General features: G+C 45.9%; 1 protein-coding gene across 4 annotated transcripts in view; it reads left to right on the top strand.

Annotated features, from left to right (window-relative positions):
- The window catches only part of PIEZO2 (piezo type mechanosensitive ion channel component 2), a 347,028-nt gene that overhangs the window by 45,641 nt on the left and 281,231 nt on the right, over positions 1-20,156 (top strand). For all 4 annotated transcript variants that reach the window (XM_068562415.1, XM_068562416.1, XM_068562413.1 and 1 more), the window contains exon 2: positions 15,970-16,065. In XM_068562415.1, the coding sequence (XP_068418516.1) occupies positions 15,970-16,065 (96 nt within the window). The remainder of the gene's footprint in view (positions 1-15,969; positions 16,066-20,156) is intronic.

The following is a 20,156-nucleotide window of genomic DNA, read 5'->3' on the forward strand; positions in this document are numbered from 1 at the left end:
CGGTGGCTATTATTCCTCGGATGAGGAATGATTCCCTCACCCACCCCCAACATTTAACCTGAAATCCTTGTCTCTTAAAACAAATTTTAGGAGTTTGGGCCATCAATTTATTGTACATCCTTTCCTCGTTATTTTCCAAGTCCTGGGATGGGAAGGTGTTTGGGGAGGTTATGGAGGCCGTCGGTAATTCTTTGCAGGCTCGCCAGCCGTCACTGCTTTGTAGTCTTATCTCTTGATGAGGGAATAATTTCTCGAACTCAGTTATGTCTCTTCTGTTGGAGATGCTCCGTCGCACCTCGTGTTCTCCTGGGTTTAGTTCAATCCAAGGACAGGTTTTAAGTCTTACAAGGCAGGCCCTCAGTGTACCCTGTCAAGAATTCTATTGTCAAGATGAGTTCAGATGATTTAAGCTCTGAGAGCTGATAGGGGTGGTTACCAGCCATTTTGCGTGTCTAGGTTGCCTGGAATGCTTTGGAAAAATATGATTGTTGAGGCGCTGGGATTTGGACTCACTGGGTGTGGATGGGACCATCCAGAAGGTTGTGACATGTGGCCTATCGTAAGGATACTGACCAAGGGTGCACACGGTGTGCGTGTCATGAGCGCAGGCAGACTGCGATTGCTAGAACTGATTAAACAGAACAGCAGGGGAGCGGTTTCTGTGACAATTAAATAAAACTCAACGCTCTTTGTACAGTTACCTGGCTAGTCCCCATAGGCAGTCCTTTTCTCTGCACTTGCTGGCCTTGGGGGCGTCAGTCACTGTTGGATATTTTCGGCCTTTGCTCCTCCAGACCACCGGCCACCCCTGTGTGCACTGAGACGGGTGCACGGATTGCATTACGATGCTTTTCTGCCCTTGTGCTTCTGGGTGGGTTTGGCCAAGGAGAGGCGTTGGCAAGAGATGGGAGGGCGGAATAGGGCTCGGGTGCAAGGGTCTCCCCCCTGTTGGTGGCTCTCTGCTTCTCCGCTGTCCTTCGAACCTTTTTGAACCCAGTCTGTACACCTGGATCTAGTCCTTCATCACCCTATTTGACTGTGCCCCCTGTGTTCTCTGGCACCTTGGTTGACAAGGTCTTCTTTATTTGTAGCTAAGAAATGGCACCTATGATGAAGAAAACAATTGCTACATTGATTACGCGTGGGCTCAAAGAACTAAGGAAATCAGATGGCTATATGCTCTCGTATGGACGTTCCTTGTTTCTGCCCTGTAGACATGCTGGTTAAGCTAGAAAGCCACAGAGAATTCTCTGGACTTCTCATTTAAGGACATGTCAATGTACTTCTTTCCATCGAGGTTTCCTCAATCAGGTAGCTGTTAGAGAAGCATCAGAACGGGATTTTGGCCTCAGCCTGATTGACCTGGAATTCTGCTCCCCTGCGTTCATTTCGGGACCTTCTCTGTTGGGCCCTTGGAGATATAGGAATGCATGGGGTGTAGCCGATGCCTCCAGGCACTTAAAATTTTGTGGGGGGAAGTGACTTGTGACCGAATAGTCCAGGGGTTGTGGGTACACCCAGAGGTCTGCATGGGCCCTGTGGGAGCACAGCCAAGGAGGTGCCTTCCTCAGCACCCATCGCTCAAGAGATGGCTTCCCGAAGATGATACTCAAGCCTAGCAAGAAGGAAACACGGGAAGCAGTGGGTTTTAGTACAAAGGCCAAGAGAGAACCAGGAAGGAAGAAGCAGTGGGGGGCTGCCGGCAGGCGGTTGCACCTGGGATCCTGAGCAGGCACAGAAGGCGGCAGGTGGAAGGGCAGGAGCAGCCGGGCACGTGGTCCCGGATGGCACGCGGAGCCCTCTTACTGCCACACCTGTGTCCAACACAGAGGAGCCTGGGAGGAAGATGAATACCTGATGGAGACAGACAGGAGCACAGCCGAATTCCTGCTGTGGGAGGTCAAGTGCTCTTGACGAAGAGTTTGGGGACGAGGGAGGAAGCGGGGAGGCCCGGATCGGGGACCAGCATTCTTCTCACCGATCACAGGAAGCACACCAGGGCATCCACTTGGCGGCTTCTCCCTGTCCATTGAGGTTACAGACTCCTCGAGCACCAGCCCCGTGTTCTTATTTCTTTGCAGAGGAAAAACACTATCATTGTTTAGAGTCAGAAAAATATATTTAGATTCAAACGAAGCAAGACCAAGTGCATAGCTTGGGAGAGAGATGCCGTGAGCCCAGAGTTCCGCCTGCAGAGAAGGCAGACTGGCCCCGAGCTCTCGTCACCCAGGCTCTGCCGGTGCTCAGGGCTGGAGGTGACACTGAAGAGGATGTGGCCAATTTCCTGACAAGCCACAGGCAGGACTTGCCACTCATTTTTATCCAAAACATACAAGACACGTTATTCCAGGAAAAAACCTTGGGGATGGAGGTGCAGTTTTGAATTAAAAATCCTGTTTTCTCTTAAATATGACATTTTCAGCTCCTTTACCTCTTCCCATTAAAAAAAAAACCCTTGGACTATTTATTTGCTTCATTTTTTAAATTGCAAGACATTTTGGTTCGAGAAACAGGCCTCCATTCTCACCACATAATAGTGTTTTCATGTCTGTCACTTCCTTCAGGATAGTTACTGGCAAATTTGCAGATTGGTTCTTATTGTTCCGGTATTTATAATAACTTCCTTGTTCTCCTGTTTATTTTTTCCACTTACTTATTTGTTAATTTTTATTTTTTTAAAGATTTATTTATTGATTGATTGATTGCTATGTTGGGTCTTCGTTTCTGTGCTAGGGCTTTCTCTAGATGTGGCAAGCGGGGGCCACTCTTCATCGCGGTGCGCGGGCCTCTCGCTATCGTGGCCTCTCTTGTTGCGGAGCACAGGCTCCAGACGCGCAGGCTCAGTAGTTGTGGCTCACGGGCCTAGTTGCTCCGCGGCATGTGGGAATCTTCCCAGACCAGGGCTCGAACCTGTGTCCCCTGCATTAGCAGGCAGATTCTCAACCACTGTGCCACCAGGGAAGCCCCCCACTTACTTATTGGTCTCACTAACCTGTTATTAAGACTTCCATGTTGAATTTTATCACTAGAATAAGCAAGATTATGTTTTTAAAAGTCAGCTTCACATCAATTTTTACAGCAACTAATAACTTTAATATTTCCCACTTTTGACATATTATCAATTTTCAGAAACTGGTGTATATCATAATAAATATTATTTTCTTGTATGTCACGTCAATCCAGTTCAGTACAACATGTATTTAACCATCTCTCACTCTGTGTTGGGACATCATACTAAATGCTGGGAGTGCAGGGGATGATTTATAGGCTCTGTCCTGGATGGTTCAGAGGCTTCAGGTCACCACACTCACCATTAGGTTTTTCACTGTGGGAGGTATGCCTCCCCTCCTTCTCCCCTTCCCTCCCTCCCTCCCTCCCTTCCTTCCTTCATTCCTTCCTTCCCTCCTTCCTTCCATCCCAAAGCAGGATTTTTGTGTGCCAGTAAGCATTCCAATTCAAGTATGCTTTAAAAAAATGGTTTTTTTGTACACTGTGGGCTGGACCCTCGGGCTGTGAATCATGTGGGCTGCCAGCTGGAGCGGGTCCTGGGCCCACCCTGAGTAGCGCTACAGAACAGAGGAGGAGATGGCCACAAAGGTGGCTTCTGTGACAGACGCTGACACCTCTGATTCCCAACAAGCTACGGATTGGTTCAATTCAATGTGTTTTGACATTCCTACACCCTGCCTTGTGTGTTTGATATAATTTGCTAGGACCAAATTGTGCTCTTTTTCCTTTGAAATGGCCCGATTATTGCAGTGTGGAAGAGGCCTCTGGGAGAGGAGTTTTGGGGGCCCCAGGGGTGTATTTCTAAAGAAAACGAGTAAGAAGAAGAAGGCTGGAGTTTGCTGTCCTTTCCTTTCCAGGTTGTATTTCTGGGCAGTCTGCTTCGAAAATTAACATGTTCCAGATGAGAGCTGAGAAAAATACAACAACAACCAACTTTAGTTCTTTTTCTGAGAAAAAAAGTGAGAGTTATTTGCTCTTCAGGATTCATTTGTGCCAAGGAAGGGCTAGTCAACTTAGAAATGCAGAATCACCTCAGAATGGTGTCCTTTCCCAAAGAATATTATCAGCACTTGTGATCTCGATTCCCCTTCCTTTGGCTGCTAGCTACCTGTTCATGTGACGTTTTAGTTCTGACTGATAAGATGGGTGGATGTTACTTGGTTGTTGGCCATGATGTTGTGATTTATGCCAGATCGTTGAATTTGGTTTTGAGAGGTTTCTCCCCATTTTTAGCTAAAGGAGAAATGGAATAAAACACTGGAGGTCCTGAGGGCATGTTGGATTTAAAGGGGTCAACTGGAAACCTTTTGCTCCCACCCCTTTATCTCCAACCCCAAGGGGGCATCTAGCCTCACCCCTAGATCACGCCTGGTTAGTGCTGCCCCAGCTGGGAGCTGTGCCCCGCCAGCAGAGAAGTGGCCCCAGGATGGCTTAGGACGTCTGCAAAATCCTTTCAGCTCATCCCACCTGTTATTTAAGCACCGCTGATTCAACCAGCCTCTAATAACATTAAAAAATTACACCTGGCATAATTCCTTTTCTGTGATGGGAAGTTGAAGCTCGGTGTATTACTGGATTTGTCCAATGCAGCTCTATTGGGATTCACATTTTGATTTCCTCTTAGTTGCCACCAAGAAGGAGTCAGGCTATGAGGTTCAATTTTTGCTAAAGCTGGACACTGAAAGTGCATTTCCTCACTTTCTTTGTGTGGTATATAAGGTTAATAAATGTCTTTTCACTCCCAAAAGCTGCCCAAAGCCTCACAGAACTTCTTGTGGTGACGTAGAATTTGCATTGAATCCACTTGTAGGAAAAAAGTGGTTAAGACTTGGAGTTTAACTTCATATACCTTTTTCTTCCAAGAGAAGCTCCCTGAAGTGTGACTTCATTGTGACAGAAAAGGTTCATGATTCAGGAAGCTCTCTTGTTTCTTGCCTCTTCCTGGATGCCTAAGTGGAAATTATTACCCAAATATTATTTTTCCAACAGATACTTTTGTTTCATCCCTTGTGAATATTGTTGTTGTAGCCATGTCATTATGTGAGCCAGATTGAACATTGCAGAGTCACCTGTTTGGTGAAAACCATTGAATATTTACACCACTAGTCAGATACGACAGCTTTTCTCAGATCCCTCCATCTCTAAGGGCAATGGAAGTCCAGCCTTTCATTCCTTTCTTCATTCTGCACCATTGTCACGTGATTGTAATGTGAGAGATACTCTACTAGGCACCCGAAGACACAGCGAAGGCACAGCCCTGCTCTTAAGGGGCTTACGGTCCAGTCAAGAAGGTGACACGTTTACAGGGTGAAGTACTACAAGGCCACGTGGAGCCAAGCCATAAGAGTGATGGAGCCAAAATGTGATGGGTGTTCAGAAATGGAAGAGATTACTATTCCTTAAATTTGATTTTATTTTAAAATACAAAATATACACATACCTTTTATAAGAAAATTTAACATTATTAGATAAAAAGCCACTGTTTTCCCTCCTTCATTTCCTCTTTCCAGAGGTTAATGGTCTGATATATTCTTCCAGATGTTTTCTGTGTGCAGAGAGGGCTGGCAGAGTGGAGGGGTTAAATCCCAGTTTCGCCTTGACCTTGGACGAATTACATATCCTTTGTGAGCCTTAGTTTCCTGAAAATGGGAATATTGATTGAATATTGTAAATACCAACCTCGTAGACCTGTCGTATTGTGTACAGTTTTATAACCTAGGTTTTGACGGATTGTTTGGTGAACATCTTTCAATGTCTGTGCACGTGAGTAGTGGCCATTCTTTGTGACTGTGGCACAGAGTTCCTGGTGTGGGAGTCCTTACTGAATTATTCCCTTATTGCTAGACAAGTGTGCTTTTTTATTCAGAGAAGATTACATTTTATTGGGTGATGAGGGCATTCTGTGGGAGGAGACAGACGTTTGAGTGAGCTTGAAGGATGCTTCGGGATTTGGGAGGCATGGTTGGGCAGAGGACATTACGGGTTGGCAAAGAAAGAGACAGGGATTTAGTTACTCTTTCAGTAAGTATTTATTGACTGCTTACTATGATTAGAAATGGGCATAGAAACTGGAAATAGAGGAAGGAACAGGAGGGAGTCTGTGTTCCGACGTGGCTGAATATGCACTTGGGGACATGCACTTGGGGAATGGCTAGTGATGGGTTTGGGTAAAAGGGGGTGTGTGTCTAAGGACGTGCATTGTTGTCTGAGCTGTTCCTGGGCACAGGCCAAGAGTGGAAGGGTTCTGCAACCTCCCTGTCCCCGTGAAAACTGACCGAGTGACCTAGCGATGACATTTGTGGAGGTAACCCAGCCTCGACAGAATTTTGATAGGAACCATCCAGCTTAGCCTCAAAAGGGCTCATGGGTCATGCCTACTTTTTGGAGATAGACTAGGATAGCAAAACAGTCTCACTTTGAGGACTTTGGGGAAAGTTCTGACACATTATGGGTCATCTGGTAAATCCAGGGCATAGCGATGGGTCAGGAAAGGTCATCTATGCTTGGAAATTTAGGAGATCCCAAACTTCTTCATTTATTGACCAAAAATCAAATGCTCTCTCATGGGTCAAGGCCACGAGCTGAGGGAAGCATGTTTTGTTAGCTTAAACATATTCCTGGAATAATTAATTCTCCAAATAGAGCATCCCACTGGTGGTCTTAAATTACCTTAATTTTATGAGGCAGGAGGATGTAGTGTGTATTGAAAAGAGGGGCAGTGAGAGACAGCAGAAGGCAGAGGCAGCTGGGGATGGGATGAAGCTGGGTGGGATGCCCTGAATGTCCCTGTGGTTTGTCCACCACCAGGAGTGTGTGGTGCCCCACTCCAGCCTCAGCTACACGGACTTTGAGTGGGATTAGCATTCAGAATGATGAGGAAAGGACTGAATGCAAAGTCAAAGGCTCTGAGTCTGAGTTACAGCCCAAGCAGATCTGGTGGAGAAGCTGGTTTTGAGGCGTGAGTCCAATTCCTCGCTATTTTGGACATTGTTCGGGGAGTGAGGGTTTCACACTGTGGTCAGAGGCTGCTCTTCATCACTGTGGTATCAGAAGCATAAACCCCAGACAGAGCTGAGGGCTGAATTCATGCCGTAAGAGGTGTGTCTATTTCTCTGGCACCAGAAATATCTGAAGGCAATAGCACTGGCTCCATATATGTCAGGGAAGAGGGTGTTCCTAGGAAGACGCAGGCAGGATGTCAAAATAAATTTATCGACCTAAAAACAGTCCTTTTTAATCAGTTCTCAGCCATATTAGTTGTTAAACGAGATACTGTGTGAGGCCGCATTGTGTGCTAAGGATGGAAGAAATAGGACTTCATGGTCGGCAGCTAAACCGACTTCTTTTCATGCTAATGCACACACCAGTGCAGGGAGGACGCTGCCAAGAATAATATAGAATATTCTGAAGCCTACAGTGAAAGGCTGCAAAAAAAATCTCATTTTACTGAGTTCTTGAAAGAAGGAAACTGTGGCAGCCCGTAAATTAATCCTGTTATTAAAAGCCATGCCGCCTACATGAAGCCTACATACACATGTACATACACATATATTCTCCAGCCCTGGTGTCTCCTTTTCTATAGCTGTCTCAGATTGCTCCGGGACCAGCATGTGGGAGGCCCTTGAACATCAAGGGATAGAATGGCATTGCAGCAGATTTCTCTTATGTCTGAAATGAAAACAACATTTAGTCTCTACTCGTAATGCAGTCCAGTAAGCCAGTCCCAATTTATTTCAGATTGAATGGTATGAACTCCCTAATATTTGACTGTTTTTCTTATATGAAGCCATCAAATTCAATGGTTCATCCTAATAGTTTAGACATACTGAGAGCAACATAAATGGAGGAGTAACTTTCCAAATTTGAAATCTTGCTGCATCTTATAGATGGTAAACTTGCGAATCGGACCTGGCATGAAAAATCTAAGTAACCAGAAATCCAGTAAGGAGCTTTGCTGTCTTATTAGGGTTCTAAGCACTTCTCTTAGGTTTTTCAGAGGACCAATCATGTAAAAATCCAACTATAGTGAATTGGTAGTCCAATAGAATTTGTATATATTAGGAAGATAAGTTAACTTTTGGAAAAATTACAGAAAAGTAGTGTTAATTAAAAATGAGATAGAATGAATAAAGTTAATTAAGAATTAAAAACTGGAATTCAAAAGTTAGTATAAAATTAAACATGAGAGATCATCAACCCTCTTTAAAAATTTTACTGAGGAGAATAAGTTTTAAATTCTTAAAGATTAATAATTTAATGTTTATAGACTAAATAGATATAATAGATTGATAGATTAAATCTTAATTGCAATTAATAAGTAAAAAAATTAAAAGATGAATCTACGTTCTGCTAGTAATAGAATAGTAGAGAGGTATAGTGGTCCAGTTATAAATTGTTGAATTACATAAAAGTGAGTTGAGACTACTAAGTTAAAAGGTACCTTTCTCACATGAGAATAAATGTGTATATAAAGGATGATGAGTGATATCTTCAGAAATCAGTAAATACAGAGACACAGACCTAAGTGACTCTCAGTGTCCCCGTCCACAAACACTAACTCTCCTCTTCAAGAGATTAAGAAAGAGCTACTATGATGGGTAGGCGAAGAAACAGTTTTAATGCTTGACCTTTCTCTGCATTCACTTGCCCAGCCTAATTTCTTATTCATCACAGTAGTAAGAGAGCAAGTTTTATTTTGAGGAAGCATAGGAGCTGTGGATTTAAATGCAGCGCTCTTCATACTCAGAGTGAAATAGATCTGATTTCTAATATAAGTGTTCAGAAAGCTTAAGGAATGATGTATTAGCATAAAAGCTTTATTTCCTCATTGCAATCACGAGAGACAGTCTGTGCTATTACTCTCTGGATCAGGTCGCCAGGTGAAGCTTGGGCATGGGATTTGCATTTTAAATATGACCACTTTCTATGAATAATTTGTAAAATTGTGAATGACATATTAAAAGATATTTTTAAAGGAGGAAAGAGTTAGCACTGTATTCTTTCTTTAAAATTTATTTTCTGCAAAATGTACAATCAATCAGGATGAGTTTACACAACTCAAACTTTTAATACTGTTAATAATATTCAATCAGGTATATATTAAATTAATTAAAATAGAAAAGAGAATCCTACCCTTTTAAAATAATTTAAAAGGCAACAAAGTTTTAAACTCATGTGGCTGAAAAAAATCACACTAAGATTTTAGTGACCGTCTGGTTCAACTCATATTTTACAGATTGTACCCCAGGTTGTTTGGAAAAAAAGTAGAAAACTCAGACCAAAGGCTTTTATCCTTTACAAATAAGATACTTTCACCTTATTTTTCCTTAGATTCCTTAAAATTTTTAGTAAACTGAGTAATGGTTATGATTTTCTGCTAAAACAGTTTGATTCTAAGTTCTATTCCCTGTAAAAGTCCTGTTTTCCTGGAGGCTTTACTCTAAAATTACATTCTTTTAACTAACTTCTATGATGAAATTTTCACCCAATATATATTTTTCCCAGTTTCATTGAGATACAGTTGACATGTAACATTGTGTAAGTTTATGTATCGATTTGATACATCTGTATATTGCAAAATGATTACCTCTGCAGCTTAGCTAACACCTTCACATAATTACCGTTTCTTTTATGTGATGAGGGATTTCTGTTTTTTGAAGTGTCAGAAACACGTGACTGATGGATTCAGTGTTGACTGACAGACTCACTGGAACAAAGTCAGCTTTCATACATCTCTGGATAAAAAAGTAGTGTTAAAATATAGGGACCATTTCTACATGTGTTTTCTTATTTGGTGAGTATTTCTGTTCTCCTCTGTGTCCCACATGTGTGAACACACTCATGGTGGTGTGGGGAGCATAGGGCAGGCACTTCATGGTAAGAGTGTGTGGGCAGATGTCTGCCTTTCTGAACTGTAGTGGGAGGGACCATCTGGTGTCCTCTTTCTTGAAGAACTAATTTTTGCAACTTTCTGAAGGAAGCACTTGGGACAGGACCTCCGCTGGATGTGGAGGTCAGAGATACAGGAAGAAAGAAGGGAGTAATCTTGTCTTGCCTGTTGGCTGCCTAAAGCATCACCACGTGAAACATTTATAAGTTTCACCGGATGTAAAACACAAGCGTGGGAAAGAATTTACACAGACAATGAATGAGGTGACTTAGCAGCCTTTCCTGTCTCTCATTTCTTTGATGGTTTTGCTTCCTTAGGAAAAATCTGCAATTGTTGGTTTTTTGTTTTGTTTTTTTTTTCTGCTGCATTGTAAGTACTTTGCAGCTGCTTCTCTTGTCATTACTGTTTTTATAAAAATCACCATCCTTCTAAAAGCCATTGATTGCTTCAGAGCACAGAAGGAAAAATATTAAAAGTGTAAACACAAAATAATTCTAGAATCACTGAACTGACTATTTTGTCTCTTGGTACTGAAGTTGCTTATTCTGAATAATGTGTATCTACCGTTCTGGCAACTGTTAAATAAAGCATTCTGAGGTCATAAAGAGTGTTTAGAATGTACTTAGTTGAAATGGAGGTTCTAAACATGTAAGCTTTGTTGTTTCGCAGGCCATTCGTGGTGAGGGGCTCTTTGGCTTTGCTGAACGGTGAGGAGGAAGAGAGGACACGTTTTTGCTAAAATATTCAGCTCTGAGGGCACTTACCTTTAATAACATAATTAAGATTATTACCTTCAACTATTATGGAAGTTAAAGTGTGCATAAACCTCTCCGTCATCGTGTAATACATGGGAAACTAGTACACGTGTACTGCAACACAAGTATTTTTATAGATGTTACGCGGCCATCTTAAAAATTTCCTATTTGCAAGAGATTTTCCCCTTTCTATATTGATTAAACTCTAAGCTGTCAAAGTCACATCAATCGTTTCTCCAACTTGCAGAGTTTTTCCTAAACCGCCTATCAGTTTTCACCTCTAGAAAATGAAATGTGTTAATGAGATCAGTCCAGTTGTTTACAATTCAAATGGCAGCGCTCGTGTTTATAACGCTCTTCACGTGATGACTTGTCTCGCAGTTTCTAATTGTGAGCTCTCTAGTCCTGACAAGGTATTTCTTAGGGAAATTCCTGTTGTCATCCTTCGAGGGAAATTTCCATATAATTTTGGATGGTTAAAACCAGGTAGAAATAGTGGAAAAGATAGTGCATTCTTGGCTAAAGTGAAGAACGTTTTTCCTTAGAACACCTTGATCTGCACTGTAAAAAATTGCACTGTCAACGATAAAATCCTTGAGGCAGGGGACAGAGGTCCAGGAGCCTGGACGGCCCACGAGAGGCATGGGTACCAGCATCTGATAGCTTTTTATAGGAGCAGGGCTGTGCTCTGGGACTCCAGGTCCTAGACCAAGACAACATTACGCTGGATAAAGGAGCATTGCTCTTTGCCTTCTGAGGCTTTTCTAGCTCAAATGTGCCTTATTGACAAGTTCAAAGGCATATTTTGCTCTAGGTGGGTAATGCACTTAGATATGGCATTCAGAGTCCCCGTAAGCTCGGGTGACTCCTGGGTAGCAACTTCACACATAAAATAAAGCAGAAAATTCAGCAATTTAGGCCACTGTCATCAATCAAACTGGATAATTTTAGATAAACATAAACGAAGGTGGATTTTTAGAAGTGGCTTGATTTTTTTTGTGTGTGTGTGAAAGGTTGGGTATTAGTCATCTGTTGCTGCATACAAATTACCCAAACATTTAGCAGCTTAAAGCAACAAACCCTGCTGCGGAGTTTCTGGGAGTCGGGAATCCGGGGAGGTTCAGCCGGTGCCTCCGGCTCAGGCTCTCACGGGCTGCAGTCAAGGCCGGTCAGGATGTAGTCAAGGCCGGTCAGGCTGCAGTCTCTGGGGGACTTGCTTCCAGGCTCACGTGCGTGGCCGTTGGCTGGTGCGGGCTGGCTGCTGGCTGGAGACTGTGGCCCCTTCCCTCCGGGCCTCTCCTCGGGACAACTTGTAGCCTGGCGGCTGGCTCCACTCAGGGACCAAGGGGCACCCAGGGTAGAAGCCACCAAGAGCTATCCTGCTACTTTCACTGACTCTGGTCACTGGCAGGGAGCCCCTGGGTCCAGCCCACACTCAGGAGCCAGGGGATCACACACGGGGACCATTTAGAGGCTCCCTACCACCCTGGGTCGTCCTTGCTTCTCTTTAAGCATTTGGGACCTTGTTATAAATAATGGTAACTAAAGGTTCTGCCCTGAGAACCCAAGAGTGGTCTCCCTTCTACCCCCTGCAAAGTTAGTCATTGGGAATTTCCTAAGTTTACACATTTCCACTGTGCATTATATGAAACCTTACAGAATGAAGTTATAAAACTGAAACAGCGACAGGCATCCTGTGGAGGGAAGGTTCTGGCCCCCTGAGCCCCTGACAGTTACCCGGGGACGAGTCAGGCAGGTGAGGACGTGGAGCTGAGGCCGCCAGGCTTCCGGACGGAGGCGCAGGCTCAGGACGAGCTCCCAGGCTCCAATCTCAGCGCGGCCACTTGCTGTGCTTCCTACTCCTGCTGCTTTGTCATGTGTAGAGAGAGAGAGTAAAAACAGGGTCTGTGAAAGGAGGGTGGTGAGAGTGTGAGTTAATGCACAGATAGGGCTTGACACGGGGCGGTGCTCCTGTGAGCTGATACTGACATGAGCTCACAGCAGACACATGCCCTGGGCACCCTCTTTAAAGTGATACCGTCATACAAGTAAGCTCTAGTTTTCTCTTTACCCAGAAATACACAGAATTAGGTAATTTTGCTGCACGATGTGCATTAACATTAAAAACCCCAATGCTAAGATCAAAGCGACATTCCACTCGATTAAATGTTTATTTGGGGCAGTGCCAGTGGTGGTGTTTTGATGCTATTGGGAAGGCTGTAGCCTTCATATCCTGGTTTCCTTTTCAGGCACCCTCGTGGCTTTCATTCCATTTCACACACTTATTCCTGTCTATTCTTCTTGTGAGCCTGAGAACCTCCTGTCCCCCGGTCCCTGGAGGTAACAGAGATGGTCACAGACACATGGACAAATGACCGTGACCCTGGATGGGAAGAGCTCTGGGAGAGGCGCCCCCCAGCAGAAGGAAGGCACCTGGTTTGGGGGAGGAAACACTGGACCAGAGCAGGAACAGGCTGGATGCAGGAAGGTGGTCCAGCGCCTTCGAGGCCTTGAGGCCAGAAGCAGCACAGGGCAGGGCTGTTAAGCCGGGCAGCCGCTTGGAAGGCAGGATGCTTGTCGATGGGACAGGGAGCTGCAGGCCCAGGCAGGAGCCAGGTTGCAACCTTGATGGAGGGTGAGATCCATCACTTAGTCGATGTCGCAGAGTGGACACTGAGTCCTCTGATCCCTCCCAAGGCCCATGTGACCCGGCCCCATCCAGGACTGCCTGGGCCATTGCAGGCCAGGGGTAGTCAGACAGGCTGGGGGCTTCGCTGCCACGTGGCCCGCTGCTCATGGGGTGGCTGGTCACCGCCTCACCTCAGGGCTTGGATCTCACCTCCTGGGTGAGCCCTGCCTTCAGTGCTCCTAGGGGATGCAGTGGCCGCCTCCTCCACCCCAGGGTCCTGTCCCCCTTGCTGCTCCCCAACCCCGAGTTCTTGTTTACAGGGTTCTCATCTTCCAGCATGGCTTGCAATCTTCTATTGTGCTTATTGTTCACCATACATCTCCCCTCCTGAATGTGAAGGGATGCTGGTCAGTCCCAAGGACATAGTATGTGCTCAAAAAATATTTAGTGACTGGATGAATAACCAAATGTTTTTTGGGTTGTTAAGGAACGTCAACTCTGGATGAGAAATAAGAGACAGAAAAAAATAGCTAGAAAGACAATCCAAACATGGGTTCTTGCTCTTTTATTTTGCCTCATTTATACATTTTCCTGTCCAGTGATAGTGTGGAAGTTTCTTCCTGCTTTGGGTCTTTTTCATAAAGGAGGTTGGGAGTGTCCACGGTGGTAAACAAAGCTACCGTCATGTGCACGACCCCCGCGCGATGATAAAGCTCTTCTGTTGATTCCTTCCTCCCCCCACAGCCTCCCTCACTGTACCCTGCTTGCCTGTCATTGTCCAAAGGAAGCCACCAGGAGCTGGGACCCCATCTCCTAATGCCATGTGCATCCCACTCTGGTCTGTCCCCAGGTCCCAGATGCTCTGACTCTGTGGGCAGGAGCACCCAGGCCTTGCCCGTGCTGTGTCTCCCCAGCTCAGCCCTCTGTGGCCTTGTGAGCCCCTGCACAGCCCTCTTGTTTCCTGCTCCTGGTGATGTTCCCCTTGCGCTTACATCTCTCAACTCCCATCCCCCTGCTGGGTCTGCATCCCTTTCTGGAGGCTGTCCTGGACACTCTTACAGATGATCAAATGACCAACCCCTCTCTCTGTTGTAAACTTCTTCCGTGAAACTTTTCGTGTGAAAATGGACTTCCCCGGTTTTTCTCCCATCTGTCCTCAATTTTCTGCTGCCTTTTTCTTCCGTACCTGCCCGTTTTCCCTTCCCCATCTCACCCCCCTTTCCCCCCATGTAGGCAGCTGCCTCCCCTTGTTGCTGTGGCCTTTGGAGAGTCCATCCCCTCTTGTCCTGCCCACTCACCCCTCTGCTCAGGGCCCATCTCCGCGTCCCTCTGGGGTCACCGAGCAGGGATCCTGCCCACTCTGTCCCTTGACTGTTTCCATCAGGGCTGAGTCCCACGGTTGGATTCCGTGAATGTGTCTAAAGGTTAACTTACCACTTTCTCCTTAAATGTCTTATTTTCCTCCACGGCAGGAATCCTTATCTCCGTGGTCGTGAGCCTTGGCGTCACTTTTGTGTAATTTCTCTTCCCATCTCTCCATATTTATTGTACCAAATGCCTTTTTATTCCACGTGCTGCTTCTTAAGTTCCGTTGTTTCTGCACCATTTACACCTTGTTGCTGCAACACTGAAGTTTCCCTTCCCACCCGTCCAGCCCACGTGCAGTCTTCAGATCACTCTTTCTGAAATGTTTTCTCCTGATGCAGATGGTCAGGGACTAGTTCTTTCAGCTCCACGTTCTCTCCACTTTCTCTCCGACTAACTTTTGTTCCAACACTTCTCCATCCTGTGAATCCGTTAAACCGATCTCATCCACACACGCATACTTACTCCTTCTCCCCCCTCAGCCTTTCTTTATTCATCCAGTAAGTTTACTTTTAATTGCTATAAGGCGCTCATTTTCTTTCTGCATGGATGCTGCACGCCGCCCTCTCCCTGTCTGGTAACGAGGATCCTCACCACAGTTGCTCGTGTTTTCAAGGGCTTCCCGGGTCCAAGACTCTGGCCAAGAGTTTAAACCTTCACTCCTCATCGTAAGCCTCTGAGTCAGAGACGGTTATTAGACCCATTTCATAGATGAGGAAGGGGAACTTGGGGAGGGAAGGAGCACATCTCTGACCTGCCGCGCTCCCTTTAAGACGAGCTATGCAGAGCAAGAAGCGTAGACTTGGGACCTGAGTTTAGTTTTGTCTCCGTCACCTCCTCGCTGGGAGCTCCCAGGGAGGGGGTGAGTCTCTGGGCCTGGGAGCCTTCCTTATCAGAAGGGGACTAATCAGATAACTGGGGTCAGGCCCGGCCACAGAGCATTTGGCAAATATTTTCTTTTCTTTTCTTTCCCTTCAGTCTCACCTCTTCTTCCATCCACAGCCTTAGGCGAACGCCTCAAGCCCTCACAGCCCCGTTGCCTATGTTTCCGTAGCAATTTTAATTTGCCCAGCTTAACTTTGTGACGTATTTCGGGCCTGCCTTCAATCAGGTACGCCGATGCTGCCCTCTTGGTTGGGTTCTAAGAGCGGGGACCGTGCGTTTTCATTCCCGTTTCTCATCACGCTCCGAGTAATGATGGGCACAGAACGGATGCTCCGTTTTTCCTTCCTGTTTGAAGATCTGCTCCAGAGATGCCGCCTGATGCCGTGACGCCTAAGGCTGTCCGTCACTAACGCCTCTCCCCTCTTCTCCCCCCGCAGCCTGTGCGTTCCGGTACAATGGGCTCTCCTTCGTCTACCTCATCTACCTCCTGCTCATCCCCCTGTTCTCAGAACCAACCAAAGCCACCATGCAAGGTAAGAGACCTTTGCTACTCTGTATCACAGCTGAGTGTGTCTGGGGGCTCCCCGGGGCTGTCGTCATCTGATGGGAGAGATGCCGGTCCAGTGGGGAGCGGGGTCACACGTCTCAGCAGTAGAGCTGTGTGGCACTTGGTGGTGACATGTTTTTGTCACTCACACAGCTGTCTTCCCCATACAGGTTCCCTGGCAGGCCTGTATTTGTAGGGTTGCAGACAGCCTGGAAGGGTTTGGTTGATTAAGAGCCACTCAGTGTGCTGTCATTAAAATGAGGCAGACGGGGTGATAACAGTGGCACAGATTTGTGTATTCTCTCTGCTGGGGAGAAGGAGGTGGCAGGCAGAGAAGAGGTCTCTGAGCCCCGGAGCAGGAGACCTGGGGAGGAAGCCGGGTGCGGTCGTGGCTGCTTCACGTGTCAGCTGAGAGCTGTCACATGTGCCTCAATCAAGTGCAGAAAGAGAGAGATTCGAGTTCTCGTTTCTCAAGCGTGTTCCTGCAAACCTTTAGATCCCTTCCCCGTTGCTCTCCAAGCACCTGAAGGCATCGAAAGAAATAGTGCCTCTGTTTCCCGAGGCTCTGATGAGGAAGCCTGGTCTGGTTGGTACATTTACACATTTGAAGTTCTTCCACAAAGATAGAAGTTAAACCGCACTGAGTTAATTTAATTCAATGTTTTTCAAAACAATGCCATTACAAGAAATAAGGACTGTGCCCAGTGCCTTAGTGAGTGTGATGGCCGTATGTTTACAGGAAGGGATGCAAAGTTGGGTTTGACTTGGGTATGGCCATGGCTCCGGGTTGCCAGCCCACGGTGCTGACTCTTCAGGAAAAGCAGTAAAGACTTGGTATAAACAGAGCATAAAATCATGACTTTATCTCTCCGATCCTCCCCCTGACTATTACATTGATTGTGGGTCTTTTGATCATTCATCCTAATGGTTAGGACTGCAGATGCTATGTTGATTTTCCTGCCTTAGGAAGAATCTAAATAATAGCTCTTCTAAGTCACTTAAATCCTTAATACACAAAATTAAGAAGGGCTAGAGAAATGTGAGTCTATACAAATCCTCATCAAACCAAAAATATGCTGTTTATGGGACCCCACCCATTCCAGCCTCATTCCTAGAGTCCAACGTAAACAAAGATGTTTAAACATAGTAGCTTCTGGCCTCAGAACCAAGTTGATAACATACAGGTGACTCCTATTTCATGGCTGGGAGCTCATGTTTTAAAGAAAGAAGGTTTCATACATATTTAGCATTAAGTGCTTTAAAAATGAGTACCCGTTTGTACTCCATTAAATGATCCATTGCTTTTCTATCAGGGTGTCCCCTTGTTTTACCTGGAAACCAGGTCAGTGGGATTCCCCTTCATACTTACGTGATGACGCCTGGCTTTGCCTTCTTCCCAAACTACCCAGCCCTGCTCTGCCCAGTGGTCTCTGTAGGGGTGATGGTGGCCTGGGATGTGCGGCTTAGTCCTTGTGCGTGTCTGTGGCCCATCGTCTGTGCCTGGAGCGCAGGGAGTCACACGGTCAGGAAACTCACAGGTGAAACGTGAAATCAGAGGCAAAGAGCAGCTCCTGTGTGTGTGGAGAAATATCCTGAATCACCAAAGTGTCACAAGGTCAGAGCACAGACAGCATCACGGTGCACAGGTGTCTGCCATGTCTCCCTCCCAGGCGCTGAGAGACGAACAGCTCAAAGGGAGCCCGCAGGCATCTTTCCAGTCGGTACCTGGGGGCAGGGCTGGGATTGTGTGTCCTGTCCTTCCGTCCTTCCTGAGGGGCGTGGCTGAGACCTCATAACCTCATTTATTTGCTGTGTCTGAAAACGCACAGGGACTCGAGGGAGGGAGGCCCCCATTTGACTTTTGTGAGCATGTAGGACTCTCCATCCGGCGTTTCCACGTCTGTGATGCGAGGCACCCAGGCCGGGCGTTTCTGGTGGGGTCCAGGGCTTGGGCCATGTGGGCCAGGATGAAGCCTGTGTGGCGTCCGCGCAGACGGTGATGGGCCCGGAAGGGTGATGGCTGTGTGGCTTTGCAGGGGGCCTTGGGGTCACACACACTCGGCCTTTCAAGTTCCTGTTGATACTCATTTCTCACAAACAGGTAGGAAAGTCCAGTGTCATCTGGGAGAACCCAACGGCATCCGCTCTGCCTGGCGGTGTAGGGCCTCTGCCACACACGCACACACACATGCACACTCGTGCACACGCACACACATGCACACACACTCGCAGGCATGCACACTTGGGGCCCGGAGGAGAGGCACCTTGAATCTGCCATCAGTCAGTGTGCAATTCCTCCCTCTCTTCTCTCTCCTTGGATTTCTCAGCAAGAGTCAGATGTTGGTGTAGTGCATCCCACAGTGCCCAGGGGTCTCAGCGAAGCCCCTCTCCCTGGGCTGGGAGTCTCTCCACCCAGGCAGCTCTCTCGGCTCCTGGGATGCTCTCCTTGGCCCCTCGGCCTTCCAGGGTCTCACCCGAGGCTGAGCCAAGGCCCCACTTTGATACATTTATATACTGAGTCCCTTCTAACGCACCCCCTTGAAGATGGCTAGGATTTTGCTGTTTTGTTAACTGCTGCATTTCCAGGACACGAGACAGCGTCTGGTGTGTAGCAGGCAATCAGTAAATATTTATGGAATGAAAGAATGAACGCATTCATTTCTAGAGTCTAGAGCTCTAGGAGCATTTAGGAACGCAACCCTAGTCCTCTGCTTCCCTCAACCTCCACGAGAGCAAACGTCACAGAACAGTTCATCACCTATACCTGTCTGTCCTCTGGGGACAGAAGCTCGGGGCAGGGGGATAGGCTGCGGGAGTTTGCTATTTTAGATTTATTGGGGATCAGGGGATATGAGTAATTGAAGAAATCAAAATGTTCTATGCTTTTCCTTATAACGTTAGGCATTTTATTTAAGCCTGTGATACTGTAGGAAGGGCAGTAAATCTTTGCTTGCTGTTCAGTTAGCAGTGTGCTTTGCATTTAAATTGAGACTTCACTCCATTAAATAGGAACTAATATATAATTAACTTCGGGTGGTCCAAATATTCCAGGTTGATGAGATATTAAGTTCTTTAACCAGACGCATGTTAGGTTCCCTATACCTTATGTGTAATGAGTACCCCCATCGGCCAGTATGGTGGGAGGGTTGGTATTTTCTTTGGATGGAATGTAAGTGGTAAAACGTACGAGATGTGGAAGAAGTCCATATACTGTATATACTCATTACATACTGGCTCATGACAATATGACTGTTATTTTGAGGTACAACATTATTACTTTGAACGTCAGAGATTTAGAAATCTCAATCTCATAGCTAGTCCTAACCTCAAGATTTTTCCTTGTGCTCTTTAGGTATCAGCTAAGAATTGTGTGATTTCCAGCCTTTCCTGTTAAATAATATTTATATTAAGTAACCAATTACTAGAGAGCCAGTGGCACTGCCTACTAAGTATGTATTATTATTTACAGGCATCAATTAATTTAATTCCTACAATGACCTTTTGAGGGAGCTGCTATTATTATTAAAAACTATTATCAGAAATCCTCATGTTACAGACAAAGCCTGAGTTCGGGCGGGTTAAGAACAAGCCCCAGGACACGGGCGCTGTGTGGGTGGCCACGCTTTTAACTACTGTGTTGTCTGACTCATGCCCAGGATGGAACACCATTCTCAGGATTTGCAAGGGTGGAGGGAAACCCACTCACTTAATAAATACTTGTTGGCTGATAGATTACCAGGCCCTGGGCACAAGGGTCTGGAGAGATAATATGGGTGTGTTTAAAGGAGACATGTTCATTTGCATCAGTGCAGATTGATGACATACGTGTATGTTATATAGAAAATACATCTTATTAAGTGTGATTGTTTATTTCTTTCAACAAATGTTCATTGAAAGACTGCCCTTCACGGAACGCTATGTTTGGGTTTGTGGAGGATAAAAATGAGAAGAAAACATGGTTCTTCACTGGCATGGCCTCCCAAACATGCTGGCTCTTATGTATTTCATTGAATGGTAGCTCTTTCAAAGAGGTTGTCTTTGGAAGCCATAGATGTATTCCAGTGACACTGTCATTTC

This window comes from Eschrichtius robustus, chromosome 14 (assembly GCF_028021215.1).
Source record: "Eschrichtius robustus isolate mEscRob2 chromosome 14, mEscRob2.pri, whole genome shotgun sequence".
Lineage (NCBI taxonomy): Eukaryota > Metazoa > Chordata > Mammalia > Artiodactyla > Eschrichtiidae > Eschrichtius > Eschrichtius robustus.